This window comes from Belonocnema kinseyi, chromosome 5 (assembly GCF_010883055.1).
Source record: "Belonocnema kinseyi isolate 2016_QV_RU_SX_M_011 chromosome 5, B_treatae_v1, whole genome shotgun sequence".
Lineage (NCBI taxonomy): Eukaryota > Metazoa > Arthropoda > Insecta > Hymenoptera > Cynipidae > Belonocnema > Belonocnema kinseyi.
This window is the reverse complement of record NC_046661.1, coordinates 144,991,994-145,008,991: the sequence shown is the minus strand read 5'-3', so window position 1 is coordinate 145,008,991 and position 16,998 is coordinate 144,991,994. Positions and strand designations below refer to the sequence as shown.

Below are 16,998 nucleotides of genomic sequence, written 5' to 3'. Positions count from 1 at the left end.
TTTGTTGAAAATTCATGTATTTTTCTAAAAAACTTTTTTTCTAGAAAATTAATCTGTTTGTAGAAACTTAATCTTGATGATCGAAAATTAATCTTTTTTATTTAAAATTCAAGTATTCCAATTAAATATTCACGATTTTAGCGGAAAATTATTTCTTCTTTGTTGAAAGTGAAACTCCTTTGTTAAAAATTTATATTTTTGTCTTAAAATTAATCTGATCTCGTTGAATTTTTTTTTCTTATTTTCTTAGTTCATCTGGTTAAATATTTGTTTTCTTTTTTTGTTGAAAATTCATGTATTTTTCTAAAAAACTGTTTTTCTAGAAAATTAATCTTTTTGTAGAAACTTAATCTTTTTTAATGAAAATTCAAGTATTCCAATGAAATATTCACGATTTTAGCTGAAAATTATTTTTTGTTTGTTGACAGTGAAACTCCTTTGTTAAACATTTATATTTTTGTTTTAAAATTAATCTGATCTCGTTGATTTTTTTTTCTTTTTTTGTTGAAAATTCATGTCTTTTTCTAAAAAACTTTTTTTGTAGAAAATTAATCTTTTTTATTGTAAATTTAAGTATTCCAATTAAATATTCACGATTTTAGCGGAAAATTATTTTTTCTTTGTTGAAAGTGAAACTCTTTTGTAAAAATTTATATTTTTGTCTTAAAATTAATCTGATTTCGTTGAATATTTTCTTATTTTCTTAGTTTATTTGTGGTTAAATATTTGTTTTCTTTTTTTGTTGAAAATTCATGTATTTTTCTAAAAAACTGTTGTTTTTTTTCTAGAAAATTAATCTTTTTTTATTGTGAAAAATTAAGTTTTTTTAACTGAAAATTTATTTCATTGTTTGTTTAAAATTGATATTTTTAATTTAAAAATTCAACTATTTGGTAGAGATTTTATATATTTTGTTAAAAAAATAGTTTTCTTTTTAAATCGAAAATTAATCTCTCTTTTTGAAAATTTAATTATTTTACTTGAAAAGTAAGGAATTTGAAGCGGTTTAAATTTAATTTAATAATATATTACTATGAAAAATGACACCTGGAAAAATGTGAAATATCTGGAAAAAACCCTGGAATGGACAAAGAATTTTGTTCCTCAGGATTTGAGTAAACACCCCGTATTAATTAAATATTATCAGTAAAAATTGCACAAATAAAATCATTAACAATACAAATATCTATCAATAAGTATACTTTATTTCCTAATAAAAATGATAATCTTAATAAAGGACACTCTTATATTCATCTTCCAACTCCTGACTTTACGCTAATCTGAAACGCGAATAAAACGCGTTGCACTTAAGAACCTAATTTTCCTTTTCGGTCGACATTGCTAGAAAATAAAAAGCAATCGTAAAATCTGAATCTATTTCTATCAATAGTTAATATTCCTCTAAATTCTTCTCGCCCTCGAGCTCAAAGTGAAGGAAACTCAAAGAAATTAGGGATAATTTATTGGGCTTTTTTTTTTTTTCATTTTTCTTTTTCTTTTTTATGAAACTCTCTGTGTTGGTGTGTGTATATACACTCGATGTTCCAAGGCCGTTCCGTTTTTTTTTGTCAATCGCTCTAATTCACTGAGAAGTCGGTGTGTAACTTGAGCGGAATTCGAGGTGATTTATCTACATTATTAAAATGGTTAAAATTGAAAGACTGGAAGAAGCGGAGCTTCGACGACGTACCGTTTTAAGATTTAAGTTTCAACTTGTTTAAATAAACCGAGGCTCGACAAAAAGTTTCCGTCTCTGTTTCCCTCATTCCTTGATTCGTTCCTCCATTTTCATCTTGCGGCTTTGCTGCTTCTCGTAGTTCGGATTTTGGGGGTAAAAAGAATGCTCCGACAGAAAGGAGCGAATCGAGAGTCGTCAAAGACGAAGGCTAGCACATCTGGACGTCGCTGGATTGTGAAGTACTTAACTGGTGGAGCTGCTGAGTCACAGCCAAGGTTCCACTTTCGCTCACTGTTATTATCACCCAGATGATGTCTGAAACGTAATTTTTAAAAATAGGAAAATTAGGACACACGCCTCGGAATCACTTGAGAAATTCAAAATAAAACCATTAATAGCATACAATTTTTTAATATAAAATTTAGCGATAAATACATATAGTATCAGTAATCATTAATTATTTTTATCATCAACCATTATTTATGAATTAATAAATTCATGCATTCATCTCATTTATCTCTTTGGTTTAAAATTTAACAATTTTGTTGGAAATTCATTTCCAGGGTGACCAGGAATTTTTTTTTCAAAATTTAATTCTGATTTTTACTTCAGATCGCCCTGAAATTCATAATTTTTTGCAAAACAGTCAAATTTTTAACCAAAAAAATTATGTTTCAACACATAAGATTAATTTAATATTAAAAATATCAATTCTCAGCATAATACATAAATTTGTAAACAAATAGTTGCATTTTTGACCATAAATATTAATTTTCTACAAGAAAAGATGATTTTTTAACAAAATACGTAACTTTTTAACTAAATAATTGAATTTTTCAACACCGGACATTAGTTTTCTATCGAAAAGACGAATTTTCCACAAATTTTATCAAACTTAACTAAAAATTTGAATGATTAAACTTAAGATAATCAATTTTCCACTTGAAGTAATAAAAACTGAGCTGCAAATGAAAGCACTCAAAATGGAACTGTTAAATTTTCAACTTTTGAAATTTAAATTTAAAAGTTTTTAATTAACAAATTTTTTATTCAAATGCTCAATAATTTACGCGTATAAAATTGAAGGTACTAAAATTTTGCAATATAAACAAATATAAATCCACGTTACCATTTTCAATGTTCTAAATGAAAAAATCAATCAATCAACTTTAAAATTTTCAAAATTTTATACAACTTTCAGTCATTTTAAGGTAGAATCATCAAATTTTATTTGAAAATCTTGAGAAATCTATAAACTGTTTTAAATTGGTTTTAAAATTTAAATTATTTTGGAAATTTTTTCAGAACTTGTAAATGAATGTCAAAATTAATTGAATTTTTTCTACAATTTTCACAAAATCCTGCAATTTTAGAAAATTTCTTTACTATTTGGATATATAAATAACAATTGAACATTTATTATTTGTAGGCGAAATTTGAGTAATTTCAAGCGATATGTAGAGGTTTTGAAAAGAGAGAATATTTAAAAAGTTTTTCAAAGATTTAAACGAAATTTTCAAAAAAGATTCTAGAAGATTTTAAGAAAACTTTCTAAAATTTGCATGATAATTTTTAATCTTTTTAAAACTCCTAAATATCTCTTAAAATTATACATCAAAATTTAAAAATTTCACTTACAAATTAAGCATTTTTCAAATGCGACAATTAAAATTTTAACGTTCAAAGTTTAAAGGCTCTTCGAAGGATTTTATTTTTTATTTGTTCAAGTCTTTAAGAAAAGCATTTTAAAATTCTTTTAATTAAAAATGTAAGCTTAGAAATAAAAATTTTTAATTAAAAATTTTTAAAGTAAAAAAAATTGAATTAAACATTGTAAGATAAATAATAGCATAATTGGAAATCATAACAATTCAACTAATTGTTTAAAAACTGTTGAAATCGAACGTCAACAAATGTTTCTTCGACAAAGTTGTAAAATTCCCGGTAAAAAAAAAATCACTCTTTTTTCCCGGTTTTTCTAGGTCTCAAAATATTTCCGGTCCAGCAACCACCCTGAATATTGAACTAAAAATGGAGTAGAAACATTTTTATCTAAGATAATTAATTTTCATTTGAATTTTGTACCAAATTATTGAACTGTCAATCTAAAAAGATAAATTTTCTTCAAAACAGTGGAATTTTAAACTAAATAGTTCAATTTTAAACACAGAAAATTAATTTTCTTCCAAAAAACTAGTTAAATTGTCAACCAAGATTAATTTTCTATCAGAAAAGATGATTTTTTAAACAAATTTGACCAACTTTTAACTAAATATTTCAGTTTTTAAACATAAAAAGATGAATATTGAACTGAAAATGGCGCAGTTCAATTTTTATTAAAAAAAATTAATTTGCAGTTGAATTTGTACCAAATTATTGAATTTTCAATCTAAAAATATAAATTTCCTTCAAATAGTGGAATTTTAAACAAAATAGTTATATTTTCAACTAAAACGATGAATTTATCAACACAGAATATTAATTTTCTACCAAAAGGTAAATTTATTAACAAAATACATAAATTTGTAACCAACTAGTTAAATTTTCAAACAACATTAGATTTTTCCCAACAAAAGAGAAAAATTTTTAACCTAATACATGAAGTTTTAACCAAATAGTTGAATTTTTAATAATAAAAAAAAAGATTAATTTTCTCTAAGGAAAGACGAATTTTTAACGAAATACATACATTTTTAAACAAATTGTGTGAACGAAAAATAGAGTTGTAAAATTATTCCTTGAAAACAGTTGAATTTTCAACCAAAAAGATGAATTCTTAACATAATACTTAAATTCGTAAAGAAATGGTTGAATTTTCAACAATAAAGATAATTTTCTACTAGAAAAGATGATTTTTCAAACAAAAAAAGTAAGTTTTTAACTAAATAGTTGAATTTTCAACCAAGACAATTAATTTTTTACCAAAAAAAGACGAATTTTCCACAAATATTATCAATTATTAACTAAATATTTCAATTTTTAAACTTAAAAAGATGGACCTTTGAACCAGAAATGATTTATTTAATTTTCAGTTGAATCTTGTACCAAATTATTAAAATTTCAATCTAAAAAGATACATTTTCTTAAAAACAGTGGGATTTTAAACCAACTAGTTAAATTTTCAACTAAAATGACGAATTTTCAACAAAGAATATTATTTTTCCATAAAAAAGACGATTTTTTCACAAATTTAATAAATTTTTAACTAAATAATTCAATTCTTAAAATTAAAATGTTCAATATTGAACCAGAAATGGAGTAGTACAATTTTTATTTAAGAGAATTAATTTTCATTCGAATCTTGTACCAAATTATTGAATTTTGCATTTAAAAAGATAAATTTTTTTCATAACAGTGGAATTTTAAACTAAATAATTAAATTTTCAACAAAGAATATTATTTTTCTACCAAAAAAAGATGCATTTATTAACCAAATAAATCAAGTTGTCATCAACCAGTTTAATTTTCAACCAAGATTAATTTTCTCCCAACAAAAAAGACCAACTAGTTGAGATTTTCATAAAAAAATTAATTTTCTCTGAGAAAAGACGAGTTTTTAACAAAATAAATACATTTTTAAACAAATATTTGAATTTTCAACAAAGTTTCAACGTAATAGTTGAGTTTTTAATCTTACATAGATCAATATTGAACCAAAATTTTAGTAAAGTTTCATTCCAGAAAGTTAATTTTCAATACAAAAAGGACGAATTTTCAACCAAAAAGATTACGTTTGAACACAGAACATTATTTTTTTATCAAAAAGATGAATTCTCCAACAAAATTTTTTCCAACTAAAAAGTTCTAAATAACTTTTAAAATTAATTGATTGGTCCTAAAACTTTTAGAAAATATTGCAAATTAAAAAAAAATTTCCTCAAATTTTCGATTTATAAATAACATTTATAAATAACCAAAAGAATAAAAAAATTTTCTTAATATTCCTAGAAAAATCGAAAATTACTATTCATTTTGAAAAATTTTTTAAGACTATTTAAAAATATTTTAAGAGATTTACAAAATTGTCAAAGAATACCCTGGAAGATTTTAAGGATTTTTTTTTTAATTTGCAGGATTTTATCAAAATTATAAGAAATTTTTTATTAATTTTAAAGTATGTTTAGAAGTTCTGAAAGAAGTTGGCACACACTTCGTTTAAATTACTTGATATCCGTTTTAAATTTTTAATTAATTGTGAATCTTTTAAAAACCTCTAAACATTTCTTAAAATTACTCAAATATTTTCTATAAATAATAAGTGTTCAATTATTATTTATACATAAAAATTCAACAATTTCGCTTACAAATGAAACACTCTTTAAATAGAACAATAAAAATTGTAACGTTAAAAGTATAAAAGCTTTTCGAAATTTTAACAATTCAAAGATTTCTGTGACAAAAAATTAAGTTTCATATTGTTTACTTTGAAATATTTGCCTTAAATTTAGTCGCATTAATTAACAGTGAAATATTGCTAAATATTAAATAATTATTCTTTCTTAATTAAAAAATTTCAAATTTAATGGGCTTCAAATAAAAATCTAAATTGGAACTTTGTTAAACTGAAAAAATAAGTTTTTAATCAAACAGCTCATTTTTTCAAGCAACGAAATTAATTTTTAATTAAAAAGATGAATCTTCAAACAAAAAAAAAAAATAATAATAGTTAAAAAAGAAGAGTTTAACGTTCAACCAAATAAATTTATTTTCAATCTAACATGAATTTTTAATTAAAATAATCATTATTTAACTGGAATACTTAAATTTCAACCAAAAAGAATTTTTAAACAAGAAGATTAACTTTAAAAAAATACTTTTCTATTTAAAAAATCGATTTTTTAACAAAATAAGTGAATTCTTCAAAAAATAGTTTAATCTTTAACACCCAATGATGGAGTTTTTAGATAAAGTTTAATCTTTAACAAAATAATTGAATTTTCAACAAAATAATTTAATTTTCAACAAATTAGTTAAATTTTTAACCAAATACTTGAATTTTTATCTTAAAAGATGCATTTTTTTAGATAAAGTTGAAATTTCAGCAAAATAATTAAATGTTCAACAAAATAGTTAAATTTTCAACAAATTAGTTGAATGCTTAACCAAATACTTGAATTTTATACCTGCAAAGATAAATTTTCAACCAAATATTCGAATTTTCGACGTAAAAAGATGTTTTTTCATATAAAAAGTCGAATTATAAGAAGACCGATGAATTTTTCAACAAAATAATTACATTTTTAGTAAAATGGTTCAATTTCTTGCCTGTAAATATGACTTTTCAACAAAAAAGTCAAATTTTTCAATGAAATAGCGAATTTCTTAGAAGAACGTTTAAATTTGCAACCCAAAAAGCTGACTTCTCCTCAAAATAATTAAATTTTGAACGAAATAGTTGAATGTTTTTAAAATTTTCTACGTACAAAAATGAAGCTTTAGCCAAATAATTGAATTTTTTTGAGGAAAAGACAAATTTTTTAGAAGATAGTTTCATTTTCAACAAAATAATTTAATTTTCAACAAAACTGTTAAATTTTATATCCAAACACTCGAATTTTCAACAAAATAATTTAATTTTTAACAAAATATCTCAATATTCAACCATATACTTACATTTTAACTAAATATTTGAATTTTCTTCGTAAAAATATGTTTTCCAAATAAAAAGTCGTATTTCAAGAAGGCCGATGAATTTTCAAAAAAATAATTACATTTTTAGTAAAATGGTTCAATTTCTTGCCTATAAATATGAATTTTCAATTCAAAAATGTTGGATTTTTCACAGAATAATTACATTTTTGATAAAACAATTAAATTTTCAACAAATAATCGAATTGCTTAGAAGACCGTTTAAATTTGCAACCCTAAAAGTTAAATTTTCCTCAAAATAATTAAATTTTCAAGTAAATAGTTGAATTTTTTGAGAAAAAGATGAATTTTTAATTTTAATTTTTCCACTTGAAGTAATAAAATCTGAACTGCAAATTAAAGCACCCAAAGTGAAACTCTTGAATTTTAAATTTTTAAAATTAACTGTACAATTTTTAATATTAAAAATTGTAAAGTTACATTTTTTATAAGCGGAACATTTCTTAAATTCAAAGTTAAATTAATTTTATTTTAAATATTTTAGAAAACCTTAAGATGCCTCAAAATTTTATTTCAAAATCTTGAAAAATCTACATGTTTTACATATTATCACATTTTAAATTATTTTTGAAATTTTTTCAGAACCTTTAAACATCGTTTGAAATTATTTGAATTTTTCCTACATTTTTTTTTCAAATCCTGCAAAAAAAGTATTCTTAAAATCTTCAACAATCATTTTTAACAATTTTGTATATCTTTCTAAATAATTTTTAAATCTTCTCTTGATAATAATTTTTCGGAACAAAAAATTATTTATAATTTTGCTAGAAACTTTAAGCAAATGTTTTTTATATTCTTTTTTCGTAAAGCCTTTCACAATTCTTGAAAAGTTTCTGAATTTTTTGTTTTGAAATTTTGCAACAATCTATATTTTGTTTCAAATTTCAATTTTTCCTCAGAATAATAAGAGTTCAATTGTTATTTCTACTTCAAAATTAAAAAATTTTACTTATAAATGAGGTTTTTTTTAACAGAACAATTAAAAATGGTACGTTCAAAACATTTTTGTTTTTAGTTTTGAACATTTGATTTATAATTAGTGACTTTAAATAATTAATTTAATTTAAACTAATTTCGAATCGTCTTGTAAAATAAATTTTATTATTAATATTCACAGTTGAACCTTTAATTTTTTAATTCTTTAGAACCGCATTTTTAAATTCTTTGAATGAAAAATGTATGCTAAAAATAAAAATCTAAAATTTTTTAAAGTAAAATATTCTCAAATTGCGCATTGTAAACTGAATGATGGCATAATTGAAAACGATATCAATTCAACTATTTAAAAAAACGTTGAAATCAAATTTTGACAGACTTTGCTTCTGAAAATTTTTAAAATTTTCTCAAATCATCAAATATTTTCTGTAAAATCCATAATAAAAAAATAAAATAAAAACGTCGGTAGGCCTACAAGAAGAAAAATGTGGCGATGGAAAATATTTACCTCCGAAGTAAGATCCGGTGGACGTCATCATTCTCCATTTACTCTGAAAAACGCCGAGTTCGGTCGGACTCGTTAATATTACGCTAAGTTCCATGGTGTCTTTTGGAGGTAATTGAGGAACAGGTACACTGACACAATCGCCCATTGTAATTCCACCAGTGTGCTTTAAACAAATTCCCTCGGGCCACGTCTCGGTCCCGCTGTTTTGTATGTTCCAGGACTTTTGAAATTTGGTATTCGGCGGCACTGACTCGCCCTCGCCAATCGTCGAATCACAGAGCAGAGCCATGCTTGGCAATTTGTGGGGCACTTCGAAATCGAGATAACTGCAAATCGCCGCTTGAAGATTCCTACAAATCCAAAACAATTCATTTCGTCCCACTCAATTTTATTCAGTAACAATTTATTCATTTATCAGGGTGGCGATTCAGCGGACGATTTCAAATTACCGCTCATTTCCCAATCAAATTAGAATTCAGGGATTTTTATAATTTCTTTAAAACAATCTAAATACGAAATTTTATTTAATGATAAAAATTATTTCCGAAAGTTTCTAAATATTTTTGATAAGAAAATTTTCATTCTTATCATTTTGCTACCACACTATAATTCGTAAACAGTTTTTTTTTTTTAACATTGGCGTCCATTCCAAACATCCTTTAAGAAAAAAGAGCAAACAATGGAAAAATAAATGAATTTTTAAACAAATACTTACATTTTCCACTAAAAAATATCAATTTTTTTACAAAAAAATAGATCAGTTGAACTTTCACTTGAAAAAATTAAATTTCAACAAAAACAACAACAGATTTTTAACAAAATAGTTCAATTTTCAATCAAAGTGATGAATTTTCATATAAAATTATGAATTTTCAAATAAGATTATGAATCTTGAACTGAAATAGTTAAATTTTAAACAAAAAAGAACAATTGTTAACTAAACCGATGAATATTTAACTGGAATATTTAAACTTGCTTACAAATAGATGGATTTTCAGGAAAAAGGATTAATTTTATAATAAAAAAGACAAAACGAATTTTCAAGAAAATACATGAATTTCCAACTAAAAAATTGAATTTTTAATTGAACACTTAGATTTTTAGATAAAAATTTAAGTTTGAGGAAAGAAAAAAAAAACAAATTTTTAACCAGTGATGAATTTTCAAAAATGAAGATTAATTTTCTTAACAAAATTATGAATTTTCAAACAAGAAGATTAACTTTCTACAAAAAATGACTAATTTTCAACCAAATCAATAAAAATTTCAACTAAAAAAGACAACATTTCAAGCAAATAGCTGAATTTTCAACAAAGCAGATCAATTTTTAACTAAAATGATGAATTTTTAGCTGGATTATTTAAATTTTAAACAAAAAAGAACAATTTTTAACTAAAGTGATCAACATTTCACTAAAATATTTGAATTCGTATCCAAATAGATGGACTTGAAAGAAAAAGATTAATTTTATTTAAAAAAAACAACAACAATTTCTAAGAAAATACATGAATTTAAAATGAAGTTAAAAAAATAAGTTTCCACCTAGAAAAAACCCAATTTTCAACCAGTGATAAATTTTCAACTAAAATAATTAATTTTCAAACAAGAAGATTAACTTTCTACAAAAAATGACAAATTTTCAAATAAAAATGACAAAAATTCAAGCAAATAGTTGAATTTTTAACAAATAGATGAATTTTCAACTAAAATGATGAATATTTAACTGGAATAGTTGAATTTGTGTCCAAATGGATGTACAAGATACGAAAAGATTAATTTTATACAAAAATAAAAACGAATTTTCAAGAAAATACATGAATTTCTAACAAAAAAGTTGAATTTTTAGTTAAAAATTTAAGTTTACCCCTACAAAAAATGACAAATTTTCAACCAAATCAATAAATTTTTAACAAAAAAGATGAATTTTTAGCTGGAATAGTTTAATTTTAAACAAAAAAGAACAATGGCTAACTAAACCGATGAATATTTAACTGGAATATTTAAACTTGTTTACAAATAGATGGATCTTCAAGCAAAAGGATTAATTTTCTAAAAAAAAACGAATTTTCAAGAAAATACAAGAATTTCCAACTAAAAAATTGAATTTTTAATTGAACACTAAGATTTTTAGATAAAAATTTAAGTTTGAGGAAAGAAAAAAAAACAAATTTTTAACCATTGATGAATTTTCAAAAATGGAGATTAATTTTCTTAACAAAATTATGAATTTTCAAACAAGAAGATTAACTTTCTACAAAAAATGACCAATTTTCAACCAAATCAATAAAAATTTCAACTAAAAAAGACAACATTTCAAGCAAATTGCTGAATTTTCAACAAAGCAGATCAATTTTTAACTAAAATGATGAATTTTTAGCTGGAATACTTAAATTTTAAACCAAAAAGAACGATTTTGAATCGAAGTGATGAATATTTAACTTACATATTTCAACTTGTATCCAAATAGATGGATTTTTGAGCAAAAAGATTGATTTTATTTAAAAAAAAAAACGGATTTTCAAGAAAATACATGAAATTCCAATAAAAAAGTCAAATTTTTAAATAAAAAAATATTTTTTCAACAAAAAATGGAATAGCTGGATTTTTAGATAAAAATAAGTTTAAACCAAGAAAAAAAAGACAAATTTTCAACCAGTGACAAATTTTCAAAAAGAAGATTAATTTTCATTAAAAAAATACCTTTTTTCACAAATGACATAAATTTTCAACCAAATAGTTGAATTTCCAATTAAAAAAAAAACATTTCAAACAAATAGTTGAATTTTTAACAAATAGATGAATTTTCAACTAAAATGATGAATAATTAACTGAAATAGTTGAGTTATTTAAAAAAAAAAATAATTTTTCTATAAAATAATGACTCTTAAACTGGAAATATTGCATTTTAATTAAAATGATAAATATTTAACTGGAATAGTTGAATTTGTATCCAAATGTATGTACAAGATACAAAAATATTAATTTTATACAAAAATAAAAATGAATTTTCAAGAAAATACATGAATTTCTAACAAAAAATTTGAATTTTTAGTTAAAAATTTAAGTTTACCCCTACAAAAAGAAACTAATTTTCAACCAGTGATAAATTTTAAACTAAAATTATAAATTTTCAAGTAAGAAGATTAATTCTTTTAAAAAATGACAAATTTTTAACCAAATCAATACATTTTCAAATAAAAAAGACAAAAATTCAAGCAAATAGTGGAATTTTTAACAAAGAAGATGAATTTTTAACTAAAATGATAAATTTTTAGTTGGAATAGTTTAATTTTAAAACAAAAAGAACAATTTTTAACTAAAGTGATGAATATTTAACTAAAATATTTAAACTTCTATCCAAATAGATGGATTTTCAAGCAAAAGGATTAATTTAATTTAAAAAAAACAATGAATTTTCAAGAAAATACATGAATTTCCAACAAAAAAGTTGAATTATTAGTTAAAAAATTAAGTTTCCACCTTAAAAAAAACGAATTTTAAACCAGTGATAAATTTTCAACTAAAATAATGAATTTTCAAACAAGAAGATTAACATTTTACAAAAAATGCCAAATTTTCAAATAAAAATGACTAAATTTCAAGCAAATAGTTGAATTTTTAACTAAAATGATGAACCTTAGCAGCAATAGTTAAATTTTAAACCAAAAAGAAGAATTTTTAAATAAAGTGATGAATATTTAACTAAAATATTCAAACTTGTATCCAAATAGATGGATTTTTAAGCAAAAAGATTAATTTTATTTTTAAAAAACGGATGTTCAAGAAAATATATGAATTTCCAACAAAAAATGGAATAGTTAGATTTTTAGATGAAAATTTAAATTTCAAACAAGAAAAAAAAAGAATTTTTAACCAGCGATGAATTTTCAAAAAATAATATTAATTTTCATTTAAAAAATAACCATTTTTCACAAATTACACGAATTTTCAACAAAAAAGTTGAATATTTAATTAAATAATTAAGCTTCAGCCAAGAAAAAAACAATAAGATTAACTTTTAAAGGAAAAATAATTTTCCAGCAAAAAAGTCGATTTTGCGACAAAAAAAGTCTTAAAAAAAAAGAAAATACGGAAATTTTCAACTAAAAAGGTCAATTTTCCACTCAAAGTGGAACGGCCAAATTTTCAGTTGAAAAAATTAACTCTTGACCAAAATAGAATAGATGAATTTTCCGTTAAAAATCTCATACTCACAAAAAAAAAATTGAATGTTAAGAAAAATAGTTAAATTTTCGACTGGATTAGTTACATTTTTAGTTGAAAAATTGATTTTCAACATAGCAGTTACATTTTTAAAATGACGAATCTTCCAACAAAAAATTAGTTTTTAAGAAAAGAGTTCATTTTTAAACAACTAAATGAATTTTCAAACAAAAAAATTGAACTTTTGAGAAAAAAAATGTAATAAATAATATTTTAACAAAATAAAAACACATTTTTCTTAGGAAATTAATTGAACTTCCAACCAGAGATGAATTTTCAGTCAAGAAAATGTTCTATCGAAAAATACGAATTTTCATCAAAATACATGAATTTTCAACAAAATGTGAAGTTTCTACTAAAAAATAACGTAAATTTTCAGTACAAAAAATCAGTTTTTATGAAAATAGTTGAATCCTCACACAAAACAGATTATTAATTGTCAAATTTTTACTCCTAAAAGATTAATTTTAAATAAAAAATGACTTTTCAACCAAAAAGAATTAACTTTTTTCAACAAAAGTTGGATATTCTTATTGGTTTCTATTAATTCTGTTTGTATTTAAAAAAAAAACAAGAAAAATGGGATTTTTTTAAATAGAGGATAAAGAGGAATACTTAAAAAAAGAAAAACAGGGAAATGGAGAAAAAATATTAAGTCTGATATTGAATAGCATTTTATTTCATGCATAAAATTAATTAAATATTCTTTTTTTTTATATAAAATCTAAAATTAGAATGGATTAAAGTAACTAAATCTTTTTTGACTCTAACATATTCATCCAATAAGTGTTAAAAATTAAAATGGTACAACCCGAAGCCTGAGATAAAAATCAATAAATGATAGATGAATTTATAGTATTTTTAATTAAATTTGGTACATATCAGCTTTTTGGACTATTTAGTTCAAACTTTTTAAATTTCTGAATATGGACTTTGGAACTGAGGCCTCATTTTTATTTTTATTTGTATTTCTTTCAGTATAATCAGGTTAATACTTGTTGATTTTAAATGTTTCAAAGTTCGTTTCATTCTCATTAAGATATAAAAAAAATTCCACTTTTTCTTAAATAAAATAATCAATATATTATCTCAGGCGTAATCTAATACATCTGCTATAAATAAATTTGATCTAAAATCTCTCAAAATCAAACAAAAAGCCACCAACAACAAGAAAGGAGTCGAAAGTTCCTTTTTCTTTTGTTAAAAAAAGCACACATTTATTATTTTTAAATTAAAAATTGTTCTGTTTGGTTGAAAATTAACTTTTTTGGTTTAAAGATTTAAATATTTCGTTGAAAATTCGTTGTTTTGGTTGAAAATTACTTTTTTTTTTTACCTGAAAATTTAAATATTCCATTTTTCGTCGAAAACTGATGTTGTTAATTAAAAATTCAACACTTTTGTAACATTCATATTATTATCTATTAATAAATAATAAAAAATAAAGAATATATAAAGTAAAATATATATTCATAAGTTTCATAATTTTGTTTAGAAAATTGATCTTCTTAGTTCCAAATTAATCTGTTTTGTTTGTTAAAGATTATTCTTTGTTGGTAAAAATATTTATTTTTTAAGAAATTGATCTTTTTGGTCGAAAATTCTTTTTGTCCTTTTTGGTTAAATTCAACTGTTTTTTATTTAAAACTAAAATAATTTTGATTTTAAAATTCCATTCATTGGTTAAAAGTTGAACTGGGTTGTAAAAATATTTTCTTTTTTGTTGAAAATTAATCTTGTTAACGGGAAATTCAAATATATTTTACTTTCGGTTGTAAGTTGATCACTTTTTGTTGAAAAATAAAAACTTTTAATAAAAATTCGTCTTTTTGTTTTGAAAATTTATCTATTTTGGTAGAAAATTAATATTTTTTGGTTAAAAGAGCAAGTTTTTGTTTGAAAATTGATGTATTTTAATTTAGGATTTAATATTAAACTTGAAAATTCAACTATTTGTTTAAATATTTAACAAATGTGTTAAAAAATTATTTGTTTAGTTAAAAATTGGTGTTTTTATTAGAAAACTATAAAACCTATCTTCTTGGTAGAAATTTGATCTTTTTTTTTTTGGTTAAAAATGGAACTGATTGTTTAAAAATGATTCTCTTTTAGTTCAAGAATAAAATATTTTGTAGGAAATTTGCCTTTTTTCGTTGATATTTCATATTTTTTGGTTAAAAATTCAACTACTTGGTTGAAAAGAGTTGTTGAAAATTCTTCTTACATTTGTTTGAAAATTAATGACATTATTAATTAGTTGAATCTTAAACCAATTACTCAAAATTTACTAGCTACAAAATTGAATTTTCAAGAAAATAATTACATTTTTAACCAAATATTTACATTTCTAAGAAAATAACTTAAATTTCGAACAAATTATAATTAAATTTTTAACAACTTACTCCAAATTTTCTACCTACAAAGTTGTATTTTCAACAAAATAATTAAATATTCAACATGTAGAATTTTTAATTAATTACTCCAAATTTGGTACCTAAGAACTTTGATTTTCAACAAAATAATTGCATTTTCAACAAAATAATTACATTCTTAACAAATTGGTTGAATTTTTAAATAATTACTCAAATGTGTGTACCTACAAAGTTGAACTTCCAACAAATTAATTACATTTTTAACAAAATAATTCAATTTTCAACCAAATAATTAAATTTGTTACCAAATAGTCGAATTCTCAAATAAAAAGATGAGTTTTTTAAAGATATTTAAGAAATATTTAAGAATTTTATTATTAATTAATTATTATTATTTTTTATTATTTATTATTTTATTATTATTATTATTATTATTAAGAAATTTAAATATTTAAGAAAATAATTACATTTTCCACAGATTAGTTGGATTTCCAAGCAATTACTTTAAAAAAATTACCGATAAAATTGAATTTTCAACAAAATAATTACATTTTTAACAAAATAATTATATTTCTAAGAAAATAACTTGAATTTCCAACAAATTATAATTGAATTTTTAACCAATTACTCCAAATAATTAAATCTTTAAACAAGTTATTAGAATTTTTAATCAATTACTCAAAATTTGTGTACCGACAAATTTGAACTTTCAAGAAACTAATTAAATTTTTAATAAAATAATTGAATTTTGAACTAAATATTCCAATTTTCAAGTAAAAAAGCTAATTCTTTAGAAGACCATTAAATCCTGAAACGAAAATGTTGAATTTTCAAATAAATATATAAATTTGTTACCAAATACGTGAATTTTATAATTAAAAAGCTAATTTTTCAAACCAAATAGTCGAATTCTCAAATAAAAGATGAGTTTTTTTAAGAGTATTATTTTTAACAAAATAATTTAATTTTTAAGAAAATAATTAAATTCTCCACAGATTAGTTGAATTTTTAATCAATTACTTAAAAAAATTTACCCACGAAGTTGAATTTTTAAACGAAATAGTCGAACTCTGAAATAAAAAGATGAATTTTCAGCAAAATAATTACATTTATAAGAAAATAATTTAAATTTCCAACAAATTATTGTTGAATCTTTAACGAATTACTCCAAATTTTCTAGCTAAAAGTTGCATTTTCAACAAAATAATTAAATCTTCAAAGTTATTAGAATTTTTAATCAGTTACTCAAAATTTTGTGCCTAAAAACTTAAATTTTCAACAAAATAATTAAATCCTTTAAGAAGTTAGTAGAATTTTTAATCAATTACTCAAAATTTTGTACCTACAAACTTGTATTTTCAACATTATAATTATATTTTTATCAAAAAATTACATTTTTAAAAAATTAGTTGAATTTTTAAACAATTACTCAATATTTGTGTACCTACAAAGTCGAACTTTCAACAAACTAATTAAATTTAAAAAAAAAATAATTTAAATTCCAACAAGTTATAATTGAATTTTTAACGAATTACTCCAAATTTTCTACCTAAAAGTTGCATTTTCAACAAAATAATTAAATCTTCAAAGTTATTAGAATTTTTAATCAGTTACTCAAAATTTTTTGCCTA

At 22.0% G+C, this 16,998-nt stretch overlaps 1 protein-coding gene across 1 annotated transcript in view; it reads right to left on the bottom strand.

The window, feature by feature from the left end:
- Positions 1 to 1,183: 1,183 nt before the first annotated feature.
- LOC117172972 (protein ILRUN) overlaps positions 1,184 to 16,998 on the bottom strand; it is a 17,791-nt gene continuing 1,976 nt past the window's right edge. The window contains exons 2-3 of the mRNA XM_033361301.1: positions 8,772 to 9,121; positions 1,184 to 1,993 (exon numbers count right to left, since the gene is read on the bottom strand). Of these exons, the coding sequence (XP_033217192.1) occupies positions 1,887 to 1,993; positions 8,772 to 9,121 (457 nt within the window). The 3' untranslated portion in view covers positions 1,184 to 1,886. The remainder of the gene's footprint in view (positions 1,994 to 8,771; positions 9,122 to 16,998) is intronic.